This window comes from Strigops habroptila, chromosome 15, assembly GCF_004027225.2.
Source record: "Strigops habroptila isolate Jane chromosome 15, bStrHab1.2.pri, whole genome shotgun sequence".
Classification (NCBI taxonomy): domain Eukaryota; kingdom Metazoa; phylum Chordata; class Aves; order Psittaciformes; family Psittacidae; genus Strigops; species Strigops habroptila.
Window position 1 is genome coordinate 4,937,239 of NC_044291.2, and position 14,377 is coordinate 4,951,615.

The window sequence follows — 14,377 nt, forward strand, 5'->3', positions numbered from 1 at the left end:
CATATTTCAGAGCTCTGATAGCCAAAGGGGAGATATCTTTCATGTGCATTTTTAAATGGCAGGGTTTTTACTGTAGCGTAAGGTGTTTGCAATTACTTACCAGCACCATTCAGCTAGCAAGAAAATCCTTCCCCTGACAGCAATGTTTCCCTATTTACGTCAGGCATTGAATCCAAGTGGAAAGGACCAAAGTTAGGAACATACTAGAGAGGAAGAGGCAATTGATTGCACCAAGGCTAGATAGGTATCTTTTAAAAAATAGTCTAAATGAGATGGTGGGAATACGCCTTATAAAAATGCTGAAACTGGAATAGAGAAGCTGTGATTTATTCTTGCTTGTTCTCCGGAACAAGCATCACATTGGAAGAACTTCCCTATTGTTCCTGTTGAAAGCCAGCTACTTGCTAAAGGGATGTGTGCTGGACCTCCAGCTCATGAATGAGGAGCTCTGAAGGTGCTACAAGCAGTAAGGTGGAAGCCCTGGAGAACCTCTCAAGACTGGGAGCAACCAGAGCAGGATTTTAGGCACACAGCAGTGCGGACAGGGAGAGCGGCTGGGTGGAGGGAGCTCAGAATAGTCACAGAGCTTGGCCTCACAGGCTCTGCCAAGCCGCTGAGCTGAATGGAGCACGAAGGAATTCATGCTATGCTAACCCAGTGTTTGGGTGACTGAGAGGGTTAATGAATTAAGCTTACAATGAGAGGAATTCAGGGCTTGTAAATCAATCAGCCAAATGGCACAGAGGGGTATAGTTAAGAGGCTTTCCTTTAAAGATGAATTTCTTGGCAGCTTCAAGTGCCAGAGCAGACCAGCTGTATTACCTCACGTTGCCTTTTGGGCAGACGGGAACCCAGAATAAATGTAACTCCGCGCCCTGTTGCATGATGCTTCTTGTCCATTTGAATTTTCTAAAAAAGCTAAATGCAGTAAGGGATAAAGAGAGACTTGTGGTCTTTAGGAATAAAATCCATGGTCAGTTAAGTGCTCACAGCCACGCACGCTTGCTGTGAGTGCAGGATTACAGCTGGATGAGGCTGGGGACTCACCCCTGACGTGACCACCCAGCCTTGGGCTTTAGAGCTTATGTATGATTGTCTTTAACCAAAAGGCAGCAGCTTTCTGATTTAAGAGCAGGAGGAAGTAGCATCTCCATGAGGCTTCTGCCAAGAGAAACACTGCAGGTAGAGAGGCACAACCATCACACCATGCCCTGCTCTTTCCCACCCTCCATGAGCAGTGGATGGATGTTCGAGCACGTGGGTGTGGGGTGATCCCTGTCCTGGCTGGAACAAGCTTTACCTGTACAGCCTAGCCTGGGCAGGCACAGCAGAGGCTTTTTCTCCCCATGTGCACTAACAATGCTCTGCCAGTGGTTGCAGTGCACTGGGGCAGTGTGCCATCCCACTGCACATGCCGCCTGCAGGGCTGCTGGGTTTTATACTGGGGCTGATAAGTTTCCACTTTGACCACTGCTGTCCACAGTGACCAAGCCTTGCCCAGGACTGAGTATACTGCAGTCTTGACCTGAAATCTTCTTCCCCATTTGCAGTTCCTGCTTTTTCAAATTCCACCCTTTGTGCCTATGACAATGGCCAAAGCCTTTGTGATTCAGGGGCCTGGAGCACCCACTGCTGCAGATTTCAGCATCTGTGTTGTGGCAGGGTCGTGGTCATGGTAGCATCAGTTTTTGCAGTGTAATTTAGTCTTCTTTTGGCTGAAAATAATCTCATAGTTACACTGTCCTGGGGCAGTGTCGTGATTTAAACCCAGCCAGTAACTTCCTGGAACATAGCACAAGCAGAGGGTCTGCAGCACTGTATCTTCATGTTGAAACACATGTGTTCCTGGTCAGGAGGAAAGAGTGACCATGTGTTTCTGCAGGGCCTTGTAGCAGTAAAGACAGAGAACAAGCCTCCACCTCTCCCCATCAGATCTTCTCCTTAAAGTATCCCCGAGGTCTAAACCACATTTTCCCTTGAACCATTTCTGGAAGTTCCTTTCCCACAAGCAGGTGTTTTTCACTGGCCCCTTTGGTGGTCACATAAGCAAAGCAGCAAACCCAGGGTGCTAAAAATGGGAGCCAGGCTGGTGGGGTCAGGACAGTTTCGCTGTGTCTCTTGTGCCGTAGGGTCCATCTGCTGGTAAGAAACAACAGCACAACATTTCTGTAAAGTCCATTTGTGTCAAAATGTGTCCATGTCTTCTTCCTGTGATTGGATTCAACCCTAAAAGAAGCTTCCTTTTGCTGAAAGCAGGGTTGACTGGGGCTTTCTTGTCTTTCTCTGTAGATCTGGTGCTGTACTGTGAAGCTTTTCTGACTACATACAGGACGTTTATTACCCCTGAAGAGCTCATCAAGAAGCTGCAGTACAGATATCCTTTTAAATGAGTGGCAATTCACCCACACTTGGAATCAGAGCTGAGAAGTCATCGTGGAGGGAGTTGGTGGCACGTTTTCTGGTCAAAAGCCTGCTGAGAATGTGGTCAGTAATATGCTTGCCCTGGAGGTGTCCAAAGCAGGACTTCCTTCAATGGGAGATGCTGCTGGGCAGGTCCAGACAGGGTCAGGTACTGCCCTGAGAGTATCCTGAGGGCCCTGGCAGGGGAAAAAAGCAGTTAAGATTTTCTGTACGTCACCGGGAAATCGGTCTTTTGTTTGGGACATCTTTTTTGTAGGATGGGGATCACGGTGCCTTTTGCCTTCTGGAGAGGCCGTGGGGATTTTCTGCTTGGGCAGATGTAGTTCAATACTAGAGATGACTGAACCATCAAGACCTATTCTCTCTCTTATTACAAGAAATGCAGCACAGAACATAATGTCCCCTTGGCCTCCCAGTTCTGAACTGGGCTTGTAACAGCTAACAAGGCAAGGGCCCCTACATGGCCAGGTGAGCATTAGCATTTCTGGCTGAGTATGGAGCAGGCTTCTTGTTGAGCACCCTGCCTGCAGTTCCTTCGCCTCAGCTCTGTTCCCGTGGCTCCCTTCACTGTCAGCTGAGCAGGTCAGTGTCTGGTTCAGGCACTGCAAGGGCCTCGTGGGCTTTGGTCCTGTCACACGTCAAAGGGAGCCTGACGTCACCTTGTCCTGTGTTGCAGCTCATCACTGCCATCTGCAGCAGAGCTGCTGCTTCCCCGTGCTCCTGTGGCCAAGGACACAGCAAATCTTACTGCAGAGCAGTTGTCACTGAAAATACTGGCTGGGGCATTCCTGCAGGCCCTTGTCAATACTTGGCTTACTGATAACCTTTCTCTCTTTCCATTTGTCCACCTGGCAGAAGCTTTTTCAACCTGTGCTGTCTCCCCTGCCACCATTCTCCTTGCAGCAAATTCGGCGGTGAGGAAGGTAGAGGTGACATCTGAGCTCTGTTGAGACCAGATGTCACAGACCAGTGGGGGAGATCTCAGTAGAGGAGTGCTGCTCATTAAATTACACCTTAGAGAAAACAGTTTCAGGGTACACCTGCTCTTCTAGCATCAGTTCTGCGAGGTGTAAGTACTTCCTCACACCCCTGCCTACCTGCAACTGGAGGCAGCTTAATACCATGTTAATTATAGCCACATCAGTGTCCTTTATCTTCTGGAAACTGAACACCAGTTTCAGGTACTATTCTGATGTTCCTCAAGGCAGCTGTTAACTGCGCTGATGCTCATCTCACCACATTAAGTTGATTCTTTAATTTGCAACCAACATATGAGAAGTTTTGCCACTTCCCAGACACGTTTAAGAAGCGAGTCAGTAAGAACACCTTCTTCGTGCTGGTGCGAGTGGTGGATGAGCTGTGGTGAGTTGTCTTCTTTGTTTTGGGGTGGGAGATGTGGGGTCAGTAACAATACAGACATCTGGCAGTTATGAAAATGTGTTTTTAAACCTCATCTGTGATGGCAGCTGAAATCCCTTACCCTGACCAGTGAGACACTTGAAGTGCTGAACACTCTTGTTGGAAGAGCAGGTTCTTGGTGTGTCCTAAATGGGTCATTGTTTTAAAATAACCAGTAAAAGGGGAATCTCTGGGAAAGGAAGAGCTGGGAAGAGGAGGAATTTCAGTCAGTTCTGCTTGTAGGAAAGAGTGACAGGACTCGGTACAGATGCAAACACTGTAGCTCAGTCAGTGTCATAGCTCTGATGCCTTCTCTGAGTTTTCCATCTCTCTCTCAGCTTAGTGGAGTTGACAGAAGAAATCCTCAAGCTGCTGATGGATCTGGTCTTCAGGTTGGTGTGCAATGGGGAGCTGAGCCTTGCCAGAGTGCTACGCAAAAACATCCTAGATAAAGTGGATCAGAAGAAGATGCTGAGCTACACCAATTCCATCAAACCTCTTGCAGCCCGTGGGGTGGCAGCCAGGTGAGGAAAGATGCACTGTATCTTGGTTCTTTGAGAGAGAGGGCATCTCTTTCCTGTGGACACAAAAGTTTTCACAGTCCAAAACAAAAGAAAGAGAAGAATACAGGTCACATTTTCTGAGCCTTCATACTTTATCCTTGTTTCCTGCAGGCCTGGGACCCTGCATGATTTCCACAGTCATGAAATTGCTGAGCAGCTGACCCTCCTAGATGCTGAACTCTTCTATAAAATCGAGGTACAGAGCTGAGGATGGGGTAAGGGTGGTGGGAGGGACCCAAACATGTACCCTCTGCAATCTCAGGTATTCCCTCCCCTCTCCCCAAGCACACCTGTTGGGTTGTAGGGTACAGATGAACGCCGTGAACACAGGCTGCAACTGGGAATCTTGAGGCAGAAATCCCATTTTAATGTTTGATATTTTGCCACCCTTCTCCTCTTCTTCCTTGGCAGATCCCAGAAGTTTTGCTTTGGGCAAAGGAGCAAAATGAAGAGAAGAGCCCCAACCTCACACAGTTCACAGAGCACTTTAATAACATGTCCTACTGGTAAGGAGCTCACAACAATTGTGGCACTGAACTGTGTTTAACATCCAGGGCCCTATAAATACTCAAAATATTCCTTGAAGAGTTGGGTTCCCTTGTTACAACTGGGATAAGATATATTTTTGGCCAAGAAATAGATTCAGGGCACTCATCAAAGACCCCAGAGCACATGAGAAAGAAAATCAGGAGGGTTGTGGACAGCACTGTAACACAGAGGAATTATTGTCAGTACCACAGAGCCCTTCAAACAAACATTGCCTTTGCAAATAAATGTGCTCAGTGGAGGGTTACTGCGGTCATCCTGAAAGTTATTCTGTCTTTGTTGTGATTAGAGTGCTCCATTTAAGTTGGAGGTGTCATGAACTTTTTTGTATGGTTGGCCCATGCGTATCAGTTACCAGGTCTTATTAAATGAAACAAGAAGAAATCTGAGATCTGCTTATGTGGGTTTATTTGGGGTTTTTTCTGTCTGTTCTTCCAGGGTCCGATCAATAATTATGCTACAAGAGAAAGCCCAAGACCGAGAGAGGCTGCTCCTTAAATTTATAAAGATTATGAAGGTATCAGCTTGGTTCTTGCTGTGAATCATGCACGTTGCTCCTTAAAGGAGCAGGGAAGTGGGACCTTGGGGCCGATAGATGCTAGAAGGCTTTTCAGGTCTCTAGAGTAACTGGAATATTCTCCCTCTTCACAGCACTTACGAAAGCTGAATAATTTTAATTCCTATCTGGCCATTCTTTCTGCACTGGATTCTGCACCTATCCGAAGGCTGGAGTGGCAGAAGCAAACCTCAGAGGTGAGGAGCAGTGAGGGCTGGTATCTCCAGGGGAAAAAGAGCACTGTGGTTATGGTGTGGAACGGCTGGGTGGGTTTAACAGCTCAGCATCATCCCAGGGTGGAGGGATGGTGGATAACTGCTCTCCAGTGGGTATAATGCATGTGCTGGAAGCCTGCAGCGTGGCTGGGTGAGAACAGCTTCCTCCTTCCTGCAAATTGAAGGCTTGGTGAGGCTGAAGGCAGAGAGGCTCTGTCTGTACGTACTCGGTCAGGCTGATTAAATCAGTTGGAGGTGTTTGCAGGATGGCATAAACTCCCTCGTGCTCTGGGGATTGGTTACAAGGAAAATGGGTTTGCAGCAGTGGTGTCACTGTGGGCTTTGTCTTCTGCAGGGCCTGGCTGAGTACTGCACACTGATAGACAGCTCCTCGTCCTTCCGCGCCTACCGAGCAGCTCTGGCTGATGTGGAGCCTCCCTGCATACCTTATCTGTGAGTTGGGAGTTTCTTCTTTCCTTTGCTATTACTTCTGCCTGTTAAGTTAGTTCCTTCAAGGATTTCTCAGCAGCTTCTGCTCAGCTCAGCACTTGCCTTTTGCCCTGTGTCTACAATAAGATGGCAGTGTGCCACATCAGCCCACATGCCCTCCTCTGGAGCAATTTGTCCTGTAGCATAGGAAGGCAGGCTGGCAGCTATCTTTTTGCGAATCGGCTGTGACAAAGGAAGGATCAAGTGGCTGGATCTTTAGATGATGCTTTTTAAATGTATGTTCTTTGGGATCTGTGTGCATAAAGGTAGATTTTTCCCATGAGGTACAATGGATCCCACAGCTTCCCACAGCAGATCCAGGCTCTGGAGCAGCTCTGGTTCTGCTGTCTGCAAGAGCTGGTAAATGAAGAGCCTGCCTTGTCAAACATGCTGCTTCATGCTGTTTCTAGATGCAGGGTTGAAGCCATTGCCCTTCTCTGTAAGAGCCTTCTGATCTAGATAACAGATTTGCTCTGGGTTTACACCAGTAAAATTTCTCCTGGTCTCACTTTCTTCCGTGGAAAGAGTTCTGTAGGAAGAGGTTGCACAGGTAGACAGCATCTCACCTGGCAGGGACCACAGGAGGACCCTGCAGAGACATAGCAGAGCAGGGAAGGCAGGGAGAGCAAGGGAGCACAGACCCCCTTGCTGTGGAAACCCTTTTGCCTAAAACTGGAAGGAAGGTTTAACCCTGGCAGGAACTTCCCATTGCAACCTTCTTCCAGCCTGGTCCTCCCCTCCATGGAGGGTGAAAAAGCAACCTCATTGCCCTCAGTGTGACCACGAGTGTCTCAGAGGTCCCTCAGCTGTGTGTGGTGGGCACCTTGCACCTGAACACCTTTGGACCTGCCGCTGGGGAACATTTCCCTCTGGTTTAGAGTTGCTGTACTGATGGTGGCAGCAGCGGGAGGCTGTTAGATTGCATCTGGCTGCCTTTTGGCTGGCATCGTGCCCCTGTGTGACTAACCTCTCCATTTGTTTGCCTACTCCCTGGCCCGCTGCCCCTCTCTCTCTTTCAGAGGCCTGATTCTGCAAGACCTGACCTTTGTTCATCTGGGAAACCCTGATTACATTGACAGCAAAGTGAACTTTTCCAAGCGCTGGCAGCAGTTTAACATCCTGGACAGCATGAGGTGCTTCCAACAAGTGTAAGTACAGCAGCAGGGGGGTCAGAGCTGGCTTTGAGGCACCATGGTGGGGACTGGGGCTGGGGCATGGGAGCCACTGTGCAAGGGGAAGGGAGTCTAAAGCCAAAGCATTGTGATCGAGCTGTAAGGAGACCTGGGAAAGACAGGGCTCTGGTCACAGCCTCCTTCCCTCTCTAGGTTAAATATGACTAAAGGTTGTGAAGATATTTTTCCTGCATTAGTTCTGAGATCCAGTGCAGTAAAGTTTTCCCAATACTCTCAGCCAACAGTTTTTCCTCCAGGTTTTGCCGTTGCTGGTTCTTATGTTCTGTAGGTCATGAAGGGTTTTCTCCAGTGCTGTCTTGCAGCAGAGGCAGCAGATCTAACTGCTCATTTCGGTGTGATGTGGTCTTTGTTTTCCCCCAGTTCAGCAATGGGCATGGTGTTTCTTCCCATTTGGTGTCACACTGCTGGTGCACAAACCACAGTGCTGGATGTCCTTAGAGCAGGATGGGGGTGTCCTGAAGCTGGGAGAGGTCCCTGGACAGCCCCTTGTTTAACTGCATCCCTCCTCTGTGGTTTTCCAGCCATTACGACATCAAAAGAAACGACGACATCGTGTCATTCTTCAACGACTTCAGCGACCACTTGGCTGAGGAGGCCTTGTGGGAACTGTCCCTCAAAATCAAACCTCGGAACATCACGAGGCGGAAAACAGACCGGGAAGAGAAAACCTAGGAGGAGGGGTTGTGCGAGCGAGGAGAATTGCTCCGCAGGCGCACCGAGGGCAGCTACGAGACTGGAGTTCAATGTTTGTACCTGTTACTGGATGATGCACCCTCCCTCCCCGCTGGGGGGGTGAACGTCGGGCGCTCGCAGCAGGCAAGAGGTGACCGGGGCGCGTCGTGGGCCGCGCAGGGCAGAGATCAGCCGGTGCTCGCTGCACTCACCCTCCTCCTCCTCCTCCCGTCCCTCTGTGCCATGAATCAGCTTTAAACCCGGGGAGAGAGCTTTGTGGAAGGAGGGTCCCATGCAGGTGTGTTGCTGGTTTGTTGGTTGATTGCGTCCGGGAATACCCAGGCTTTTGTTTTCATCCACAAAGGAGGGTTGGCAAGAGCTCAGCACCCACAGGCTTGGCTCCGGAGTGGTGGTCAGCAGTGGTGGAAGCTGAGGGTTTGAGTCTCCCCTGCAACGCCACCACCTCGAAACATGTTCATCCATAGGAGATGAGGATGGAAGAGGCTCCCACTGCCTGCCAGAGGAGCTCTGCTTTCAGAGAGCTGCTTGTGTTTACAGGGGTCTTCGGTTTACCCCAGATCTCTGGCGCCTTCTTCATGGGAGGAAGGCACCGGTCGTAGATAGGGAAGAGGCACTGAAAATGGGCCATCTCCAGCCATCGTGTCCCCCTCCTCCTCTCAGATCTTGTTATTTAAGCAACGGTGACCCCTCTGAACCCTGGAAACACGGACTACCCGAGGTACTGCGGTTCACTCGTCCCGTGGACCCGTATCTTCTAGTGATGGTACTAGCTTTTGCACAGTAAATGCTGTAGAATACGAGACTGTAAATATTAGTGTTTAGAATCCTTTGGGGATTTTTCTTTTTGATGCATGTCTGAATACCGACGAGTTTATAGGAAACAGAAGTGCAAACCAGTGTGTATAAAACTCACCACCAGTGACAACGTTGTTCCAAGTGCTGGAAGAAAGGAGGCTCAGGGCGGGTGCAGGAGCCGGGCGAAGGAGCCAGCGGGATCGTTCTGGGTTGGGAATGGAAGTGGGAAGGAGCCCTGTGCCCGGCCGAGCCGCCCCGTCCCCTCCACCCCGCTCCTCTCCTCTCACTGTTGCCAAACGTGTGTCTGACCCTTGGTGCTCTGCTTTGTTCTCAGCGCTTTGGCAGGAGCCCCAGCAGGTCCCCATCGCCCCCTGCCCAGCATGGAAGAGCAAAGGGGGGGCGGTCTCATTTCCCACACATGCAGCGTTAACCCCAATCTGTTTGGTGTGCCTTATTCAGCCCCTCTGTCCCCTCTCTGTGTCCCCCCCAGGGCATCCTCCCCAGCCAGGCTGTTTCACACCCCTCCTCTCTGTCCTCACCCCGTGGTTTACAGCATGATGGTGGGTTTCAGCATAGGTTTTAGAGCCTTGTGAAGCCTTTCTCAGCACCGTGTCTCCTGGTCACAGGTTTTTACAGATTTGGTCTTAAAATCCTGTGGCTTCAGGTTCAGCAGCTCCTGAGGAGCTCGGGTGGGGTGTTTCACAGAGCATCAGATGGGGTGTTTCTCAGAGCATCCTTAACTTCTTTCTTAACAGCAGCCCCGTGTTTGCTAAAGTCTCTTGTTTATTTTGGGTGAATCAGAGTTGCAAGCACTTCCTTCTACAGATTGCAAGGTCTTAGCTGGGCAGCAGCTCTGCCTCACGGGCAGCAGGAGGGACTGACAGCAGCATTGCCCTGTCCATGGGATTGCACCCAGCTCCATTATTTTCCAGCAGCCAAATGCCAAGGCACAGGGAGAGACCCCCCCTTTGCCTGTGAGGGCATCTCCGGGGTAAGGAGAGTGTAGGGTCCAGCCCCAGAGCGGGAGGAGCGGGGATGTTCCTGCGCTGAAACGTGACATCTGAGCCAGAACACATCAAAATGGTTCATTTTCATGGCACTAAGGGCACTGGAGCCACGTGTTGCATCCAGCCCAGGCTTTGCAATCCCCAGAGGCTTCCCAGCCTTCCACACAGGAAGCGATGCTGGTGCTTTCCTTTGTAAATAAGGTTTTGAAACAAGCCCGACACGGCCGTGACAAGGCAAATAGAGCCCGTGTCTGGCGCGGGCTGCCCCGGCCGGCACCGAGCACCTCCCCGGGCCCCCGGGCTGCGACAGGGGCTGTTCATAGCGTTGTGCTGTGTGGTGGCAGCACTAAAGCCACAGCCCATCGCTCTCACACCACCAAAGGGGGGGTCCCACTCCCTGCCCTCCACCAGCTCAGCACCAGCGTGGGGCTGGGGCTCTGTGTGGCCACAGCACCATGGGGCTGAGCGCCACCCCCCCCCCCGGCTTTCCATCCCCCTTCTCCCCTTTGCCATTGTCCCCCCAGCCTCAGGCTCACAGGGACCCCAAGGAAGGGTCTCCTCACCCAGAGCCCCTCTCTCCAGGAGCAGCACCCGGGAAGTGCAGAGCAGAGCCCTTTGCTGGCCATGAGCATGTTCATCTCTTGCAGGCAGCATCCTCACAGCCATCACCTCTCTTTTGGGAGGGGAGGAAAGGGGTGTCCATCCCCTCCCCGCACTGGGCAGGGAGCAGGGGGGAGCGATGCCCCCCTCACCAGCCCCCTGCCCTGCTCCCAGCCCATCAGTTGTATTATATATTTACCACTAACCCACGATGGTGGCATCTTCCTGCAGACATTTCAGACCTGTAACTTTTATATTAAAGACAAATAAACACCGATAACAAACCCGCCTGATGATCCTGTTTACAGTGCATGCAGCAGTCTGTGGATTAAAGTGACAATCGAATCCACTTCTGGTGCTGGTGTGGCCTCGTGTTTTCTCATGTGCCCCTCGGGCTTTTCCTCTGCTTATGTCCCTCTTATTTTTCTCCCCATAAATCTCTTCCATAACTCCAAAGGGGCGGCCTTGCCCCCGTACAACGGGAGGGGATCTCTGCTCCTGTCACCCTCCTGCAGGCACTGATGTCCCCTGTGTCAGGGGGTTCAGCTCCGCAGGACACACGTGGGTCGGTGTGTGCCCGGCCCGTGCAGCAGCCGTGTGCTGGCACCAGGGACTATAAATAACCCCTGTGTTATTCCAGCCCTGGACCAGGTTCAAGATTCCTCTGGAAATCATTGTCAGGAGGATGCCCAGACACTGACCCCGCACGTGTCCCTTGCTCGGTCACCAGGGCTGGACCATGGTGCTGTGTCCCTCCGGCCCGGCAGAGCTGGATGGGACCATGGGGCCTGTCACATCCCTGGCACGGGGTGCACTCATCGGAGCAGCCTTTGGGAGCTCATCCCTTCCCCTTCACTGCAAGTGGCACCCCCAGGCCCGGGGCCGTTGCAGCCCCAGCACAGCCCCATATGGACTCCCCATGCCCGGGTCCTGCTTCTGGAGGAAACCCTGATTTCACCCATTGCAGGAGAATTTACCCTGAATTTGGTGGTGGACAAAACCCACGGGGTTGGGGGGAAAGGTCCTTGCAGAGAAAACAGCAGCTTTGCTACACCCTTGGTTTATTTCAATCTGGAAGCAGCAGGAAGGTGGTGATACAGCGTGTGTGTGTGTGTGTGCATTTATTTGTGTGCAAAATCATCACAGCAGCTAAATAAAGTGATTTTGGGCCTTCTCACGCTACTCATTACCGGGGAGGGTTCTCGCACACGCGCTTTGGCTTCTCCGTCATCCTTTGGCTGTTGGCTCCATCTCTAGCCCCAATCCTACCGGATGCTCCCTCTGCACCAGGATCCTGTTTGGCACCTCCAAGATGCTCCGCAATGACAGGATCCAACATCCTGCAGCAGAGCCTCATCCCACACCCGGTGCTGCTGTTCCCACATGGCTGCTTGCTCAAAGCCGGCTCCAGCAGGACACGGCACTGGCATCGCTCCGGTCTGGGTTCCTCCTGCCCGTGCCAAGAGCGGGCAGGCAAAGGCACGTGCGGCTCCGGAGCAGCTCCTCCAGGAGGGACGGACGCTGCCCCTCGGCCACAATAACACTTTGTGGTTACCCCTTCCCCACGGCAGCCCCGGCGATGCCGCGCAGGGGCTACGGCCGTTCCACCACCCGTGCCCCCAGGCTGGGCCATGTCCCTGGGGCTCGGGGTCCCTGTCATAGGTACAGGGCCACCAGGACGTAGATGACCCAGCTGACGGAGGCAAACAACCCGAAGAGGAGGCTGAAGAGGACCAGAGATTGGGCCTTTTTGGACGCCGCATAAGCCTGGGCCACGTCCCCACGGCCGAGCGCAGCCCGGGTCTGGCACAGGGGGGAGAAGGGGGCAGGTTAGAAGAGACCCTCAGCACCAGGAGCGGGGTTTGGTGGACTTGAGGACCGCACCACCCTTACCTCGTAGGAGTAGACAAGGGCGACAAGCCCGGATAGGAGGCAGCAGAAGACGGTCACCAGCACCGACTCCACCATGTAGTCCTTGGGCAGGGGCTGCCTGTGGCTGGTGGCCGATGGCACCGTGGTGCTCGGTGGCCCCTCATACTGCAACACAGGGAGGGGTGTTAGAGCTGCTCGACCCCCCTGTGCCCTCCCCGGGTTGTTTGGGCACCGCTTGGGACCCCACAAGCCCGGGGGGGGGCGTCAAGGGGTGACCCCGCTGCAGAGCGGGGCAGGATGCGGTGGGTCGGGGGGTACGTACAGTGGTGTGGGGCGGGAGGCCCTGGGGTGGGATCGGCCCCGCCCGCGGGCCCGGCGGGCAGAGAACCGGCACTTGCTGCCCGAAGCCGGCCGGGAACGGCGGGTACAGGAGATGAACGCTCTTGGGGTCCGGGGGCGAGTAGGGCGGTGGGTCCTCTTCGAAGGCCGCGTTAGTCGCTGCCGTCACGACCACGGGCCCGGCCTCGGGGGGATCCCAGCGGGGACCGGCGCTGCCGCCGCCCCTCTCCGCTCCCTGGGGCCCGACCGGTGCCTCGTTCTCCATCGCACGGAAACGCCTGCGGGGACGGCGCGGGGTGAGACGGGCTCAGCCCCGGCCCATCGCACCCGGGTCAGGGTCAGGGCTGGGCTGGGGAGCGCCGTGGGAGCGGATGAACGGAGCCTCCCCCCGCCTCCCCGGCTCCAAGGCCTCCCCCCCCCGGTGCCGGCCCCGTCTCGGCGCTGCCCGCGGGTCCCACCTGCCGCTGCTCGGTCCCGGTCCCGGCCCCCGCTGCGGCCCCGCCGCGGTCCCCGCGCCCCGCAGGGCCCCGCACCGGCGGCGGGAGCGCGGCCGCGCCGGGCCGGGCTGGTTAATGATTGACCCGCTGTTTGCCGGGGCCGCGCCCGGGCTGACACCGCCGGGAGGGGACGGGGGAGCCTCGAGAGCCCGGGACCGGGGCGGGGGGGGTCACGGTGCTGGGGGGACCGGTTACACACGGGGAGAGGGGGGTTAAATGTTAATGGCTTATGGGGGTGTGTGTACACACGTGTGTGTCATAGAACCACAGGATCAACTAGGATAGAAAAGACCTTAAAATCGTCAACTGTGTGCGGTTCCAATGTTCCCAACATAAGGAGGACACGGAGCTGGTGGAGCAAGTCCATGAGGATGAGCAGGGGCTGGAGCACCTTCCATATGGAGACAGACTGAGAACATTGGGGCTGTTCAGCCTGGAGAAGAGAAGCTGCATGGAGACCTCAGAGCAGCTTCCAGTGTCTGAAGGGGGCTACAAGGATGATGGAGAGGGACCTTCATCAGGGACTGGAGTGATAGGACAAGGGGTGATGGGTTCAAGCTTAAACAGGGGAAGTTCAGGTTAGATCTTAGGCAGAAGCTCTTCCCTGTGAGGGTGCTGAGGCACTGGCACAGGGTGCCCAGAGGAGCTGTGGCTGCCCCATCCCTGGCACTGTTCAAGGCCAGGTTGGACACAGGGGCTTGGAGCAACCTGCTCTAGGGGAAGGGGCCCTTGCCCGTGGCAGGGGTTGGAAATGGATGAGCTTTAAGGTCCCTTCCAACCCAAACCAGTTTGTGGTTCTGTTACTGCCAAGGCCACCACTGACCCATGTCATTAAGGGCCTCATAACATGGTTTTTGATCATTTCCAGGGATGGTGACTCCAGCACTGCCCTGGGCAGCCTGTTCCAATGCCCGAGCACCCTTTGCGGAAAGAATTATTCCTAATATCCAGCCTGTGCATCCCCGCACACACGGTGTGCACACTGTAGGTGTGTGTCTCACACATACATGTGTCTGTGTCCTTCTGTTGTACGTTCATATTTCCTCACACATCCCTGCACACACCTACATGTGCTCACACACACACGGAGCCGTGTCCTGCACACACCTACATGTGCTCACACACACGGAGCCGTGTCCCCGCACACACGCTGTACAAGGTACATCTGAGCTATAGAAGGACCTTCGCCATCG

The 14,377-nt window shown here is 53.7% G+C and overlaps 2 protein-coding genes across 6 annotated transcripts in view; one reads left to right on the forward strand and one right to left on the reverse strand.

Moving 5' to 3' along the window:
- Positions 1 to 10,825, forward strand: part of RAPGEF1 (Rap guanine nucleotide exchange factor 1) — an 85,703-nt gene extending 74,878 nt beyond the window's left edge. For all 5 annotated transcript variants that reach the window (XM_032920312.1, XM_030506961.1, XM_030506962.1 and 2 more), the window contains 10 exons: positions 2,290 to 2,374; positions 3,691 to 3,783; positions 4,158 to 4,343; positions 4,494 to 4,578; positions 4,794 to 4,888; positions 5,367 to 5,445; positions 5,580 to 5,681; positions 6,055 to 6,152; positions 7,208 to 7,336; positions 7,903 to 10,825. In XM_032920312.1, the coding sequence (XP_032776203.1) occupies positions 2,290 to 2,374; positions 3,691 to 3,783; positions 4,158 to 4,343; positions 4,494 to 4,578; positions 4,794 to 4,888; positions 5,367 to 5,445; positions 5,580 to 5,681; positions 6,055 to 6,152; positions 7,208 to 7,336; positions 7,903 to 8,053 (1,103 nt within the window). In that variant the 3' untranslated portion in view covers positions 8,054 to 10,825. The remainder of the gene's footprint in view (positions 1 to 2,289; positions 2,375 to 3,690; positions 3,784 to 4,157; positions 4,344 to 4,493; positions 4,579 to 4,793; positions 4,889 to 5,366; positions 5,446 to 5,579; positions 5,682 to 6,054; positions 6,153 to 7,207; positions 7,337 to 7,902) is intronic.
- Positions 10,826 to 11,520: 695 nt separating this feature from the next.
- Positions 11,521 to 13,233, reverse strand: PRRT1B (proline rich transmembrane protein 1B). The gene is made up of 4 exons (XM_030506970.1): positions 13,146 to 13,233; positions 12,671 to 12,965; positions 12,370 to 12,513; positions 11,521 to 12,279 (listed from the first exon to the last, which is right to left on the reverse strand). The coding sequence occupies exons 2-4, from the start codon at positions 12,950 to 12,952 to the stop codon at positions 12,133 to 12,135; spliced, it is 573 nt and encodes a 190-aa protein (XP_030362830.1). The 5' UTR covers positions 12,953 to 12,965; positions 13,146 to 13,233; the 3' UTR covers positions 11,521 to 12,132.
- Between the last annotated feature and the right edge of the window lie 1,144 nt (positions 13,234 to 14,377).

Excerpts from the sequence above, each read along its gene's own strand:
- PRRT1B (XM_030506970.1), bottom strand. The coding sequence starts at position 12,952 with ATGGAGAACGAGGCACCGGTCGGGCCCCAGGGAGCGGAGAGGGGCGGC. Across the intron at positions 12,514-12,670 it reads GCCTCCCGCCCCACACCACT|TATGAGGGGCCACCGAGCAC; the intron begins GTACGTACCCCC and ends CCTGTGTTGCAG. Across the intron at positions 12,280-12,369 it reads CCCTTGTCTACTCCTACGAG|ACCCGGGCTGCGCTCGGCCG; the intron begins GTAAGGGTGGTG and ends CCCCTGTGCCAG.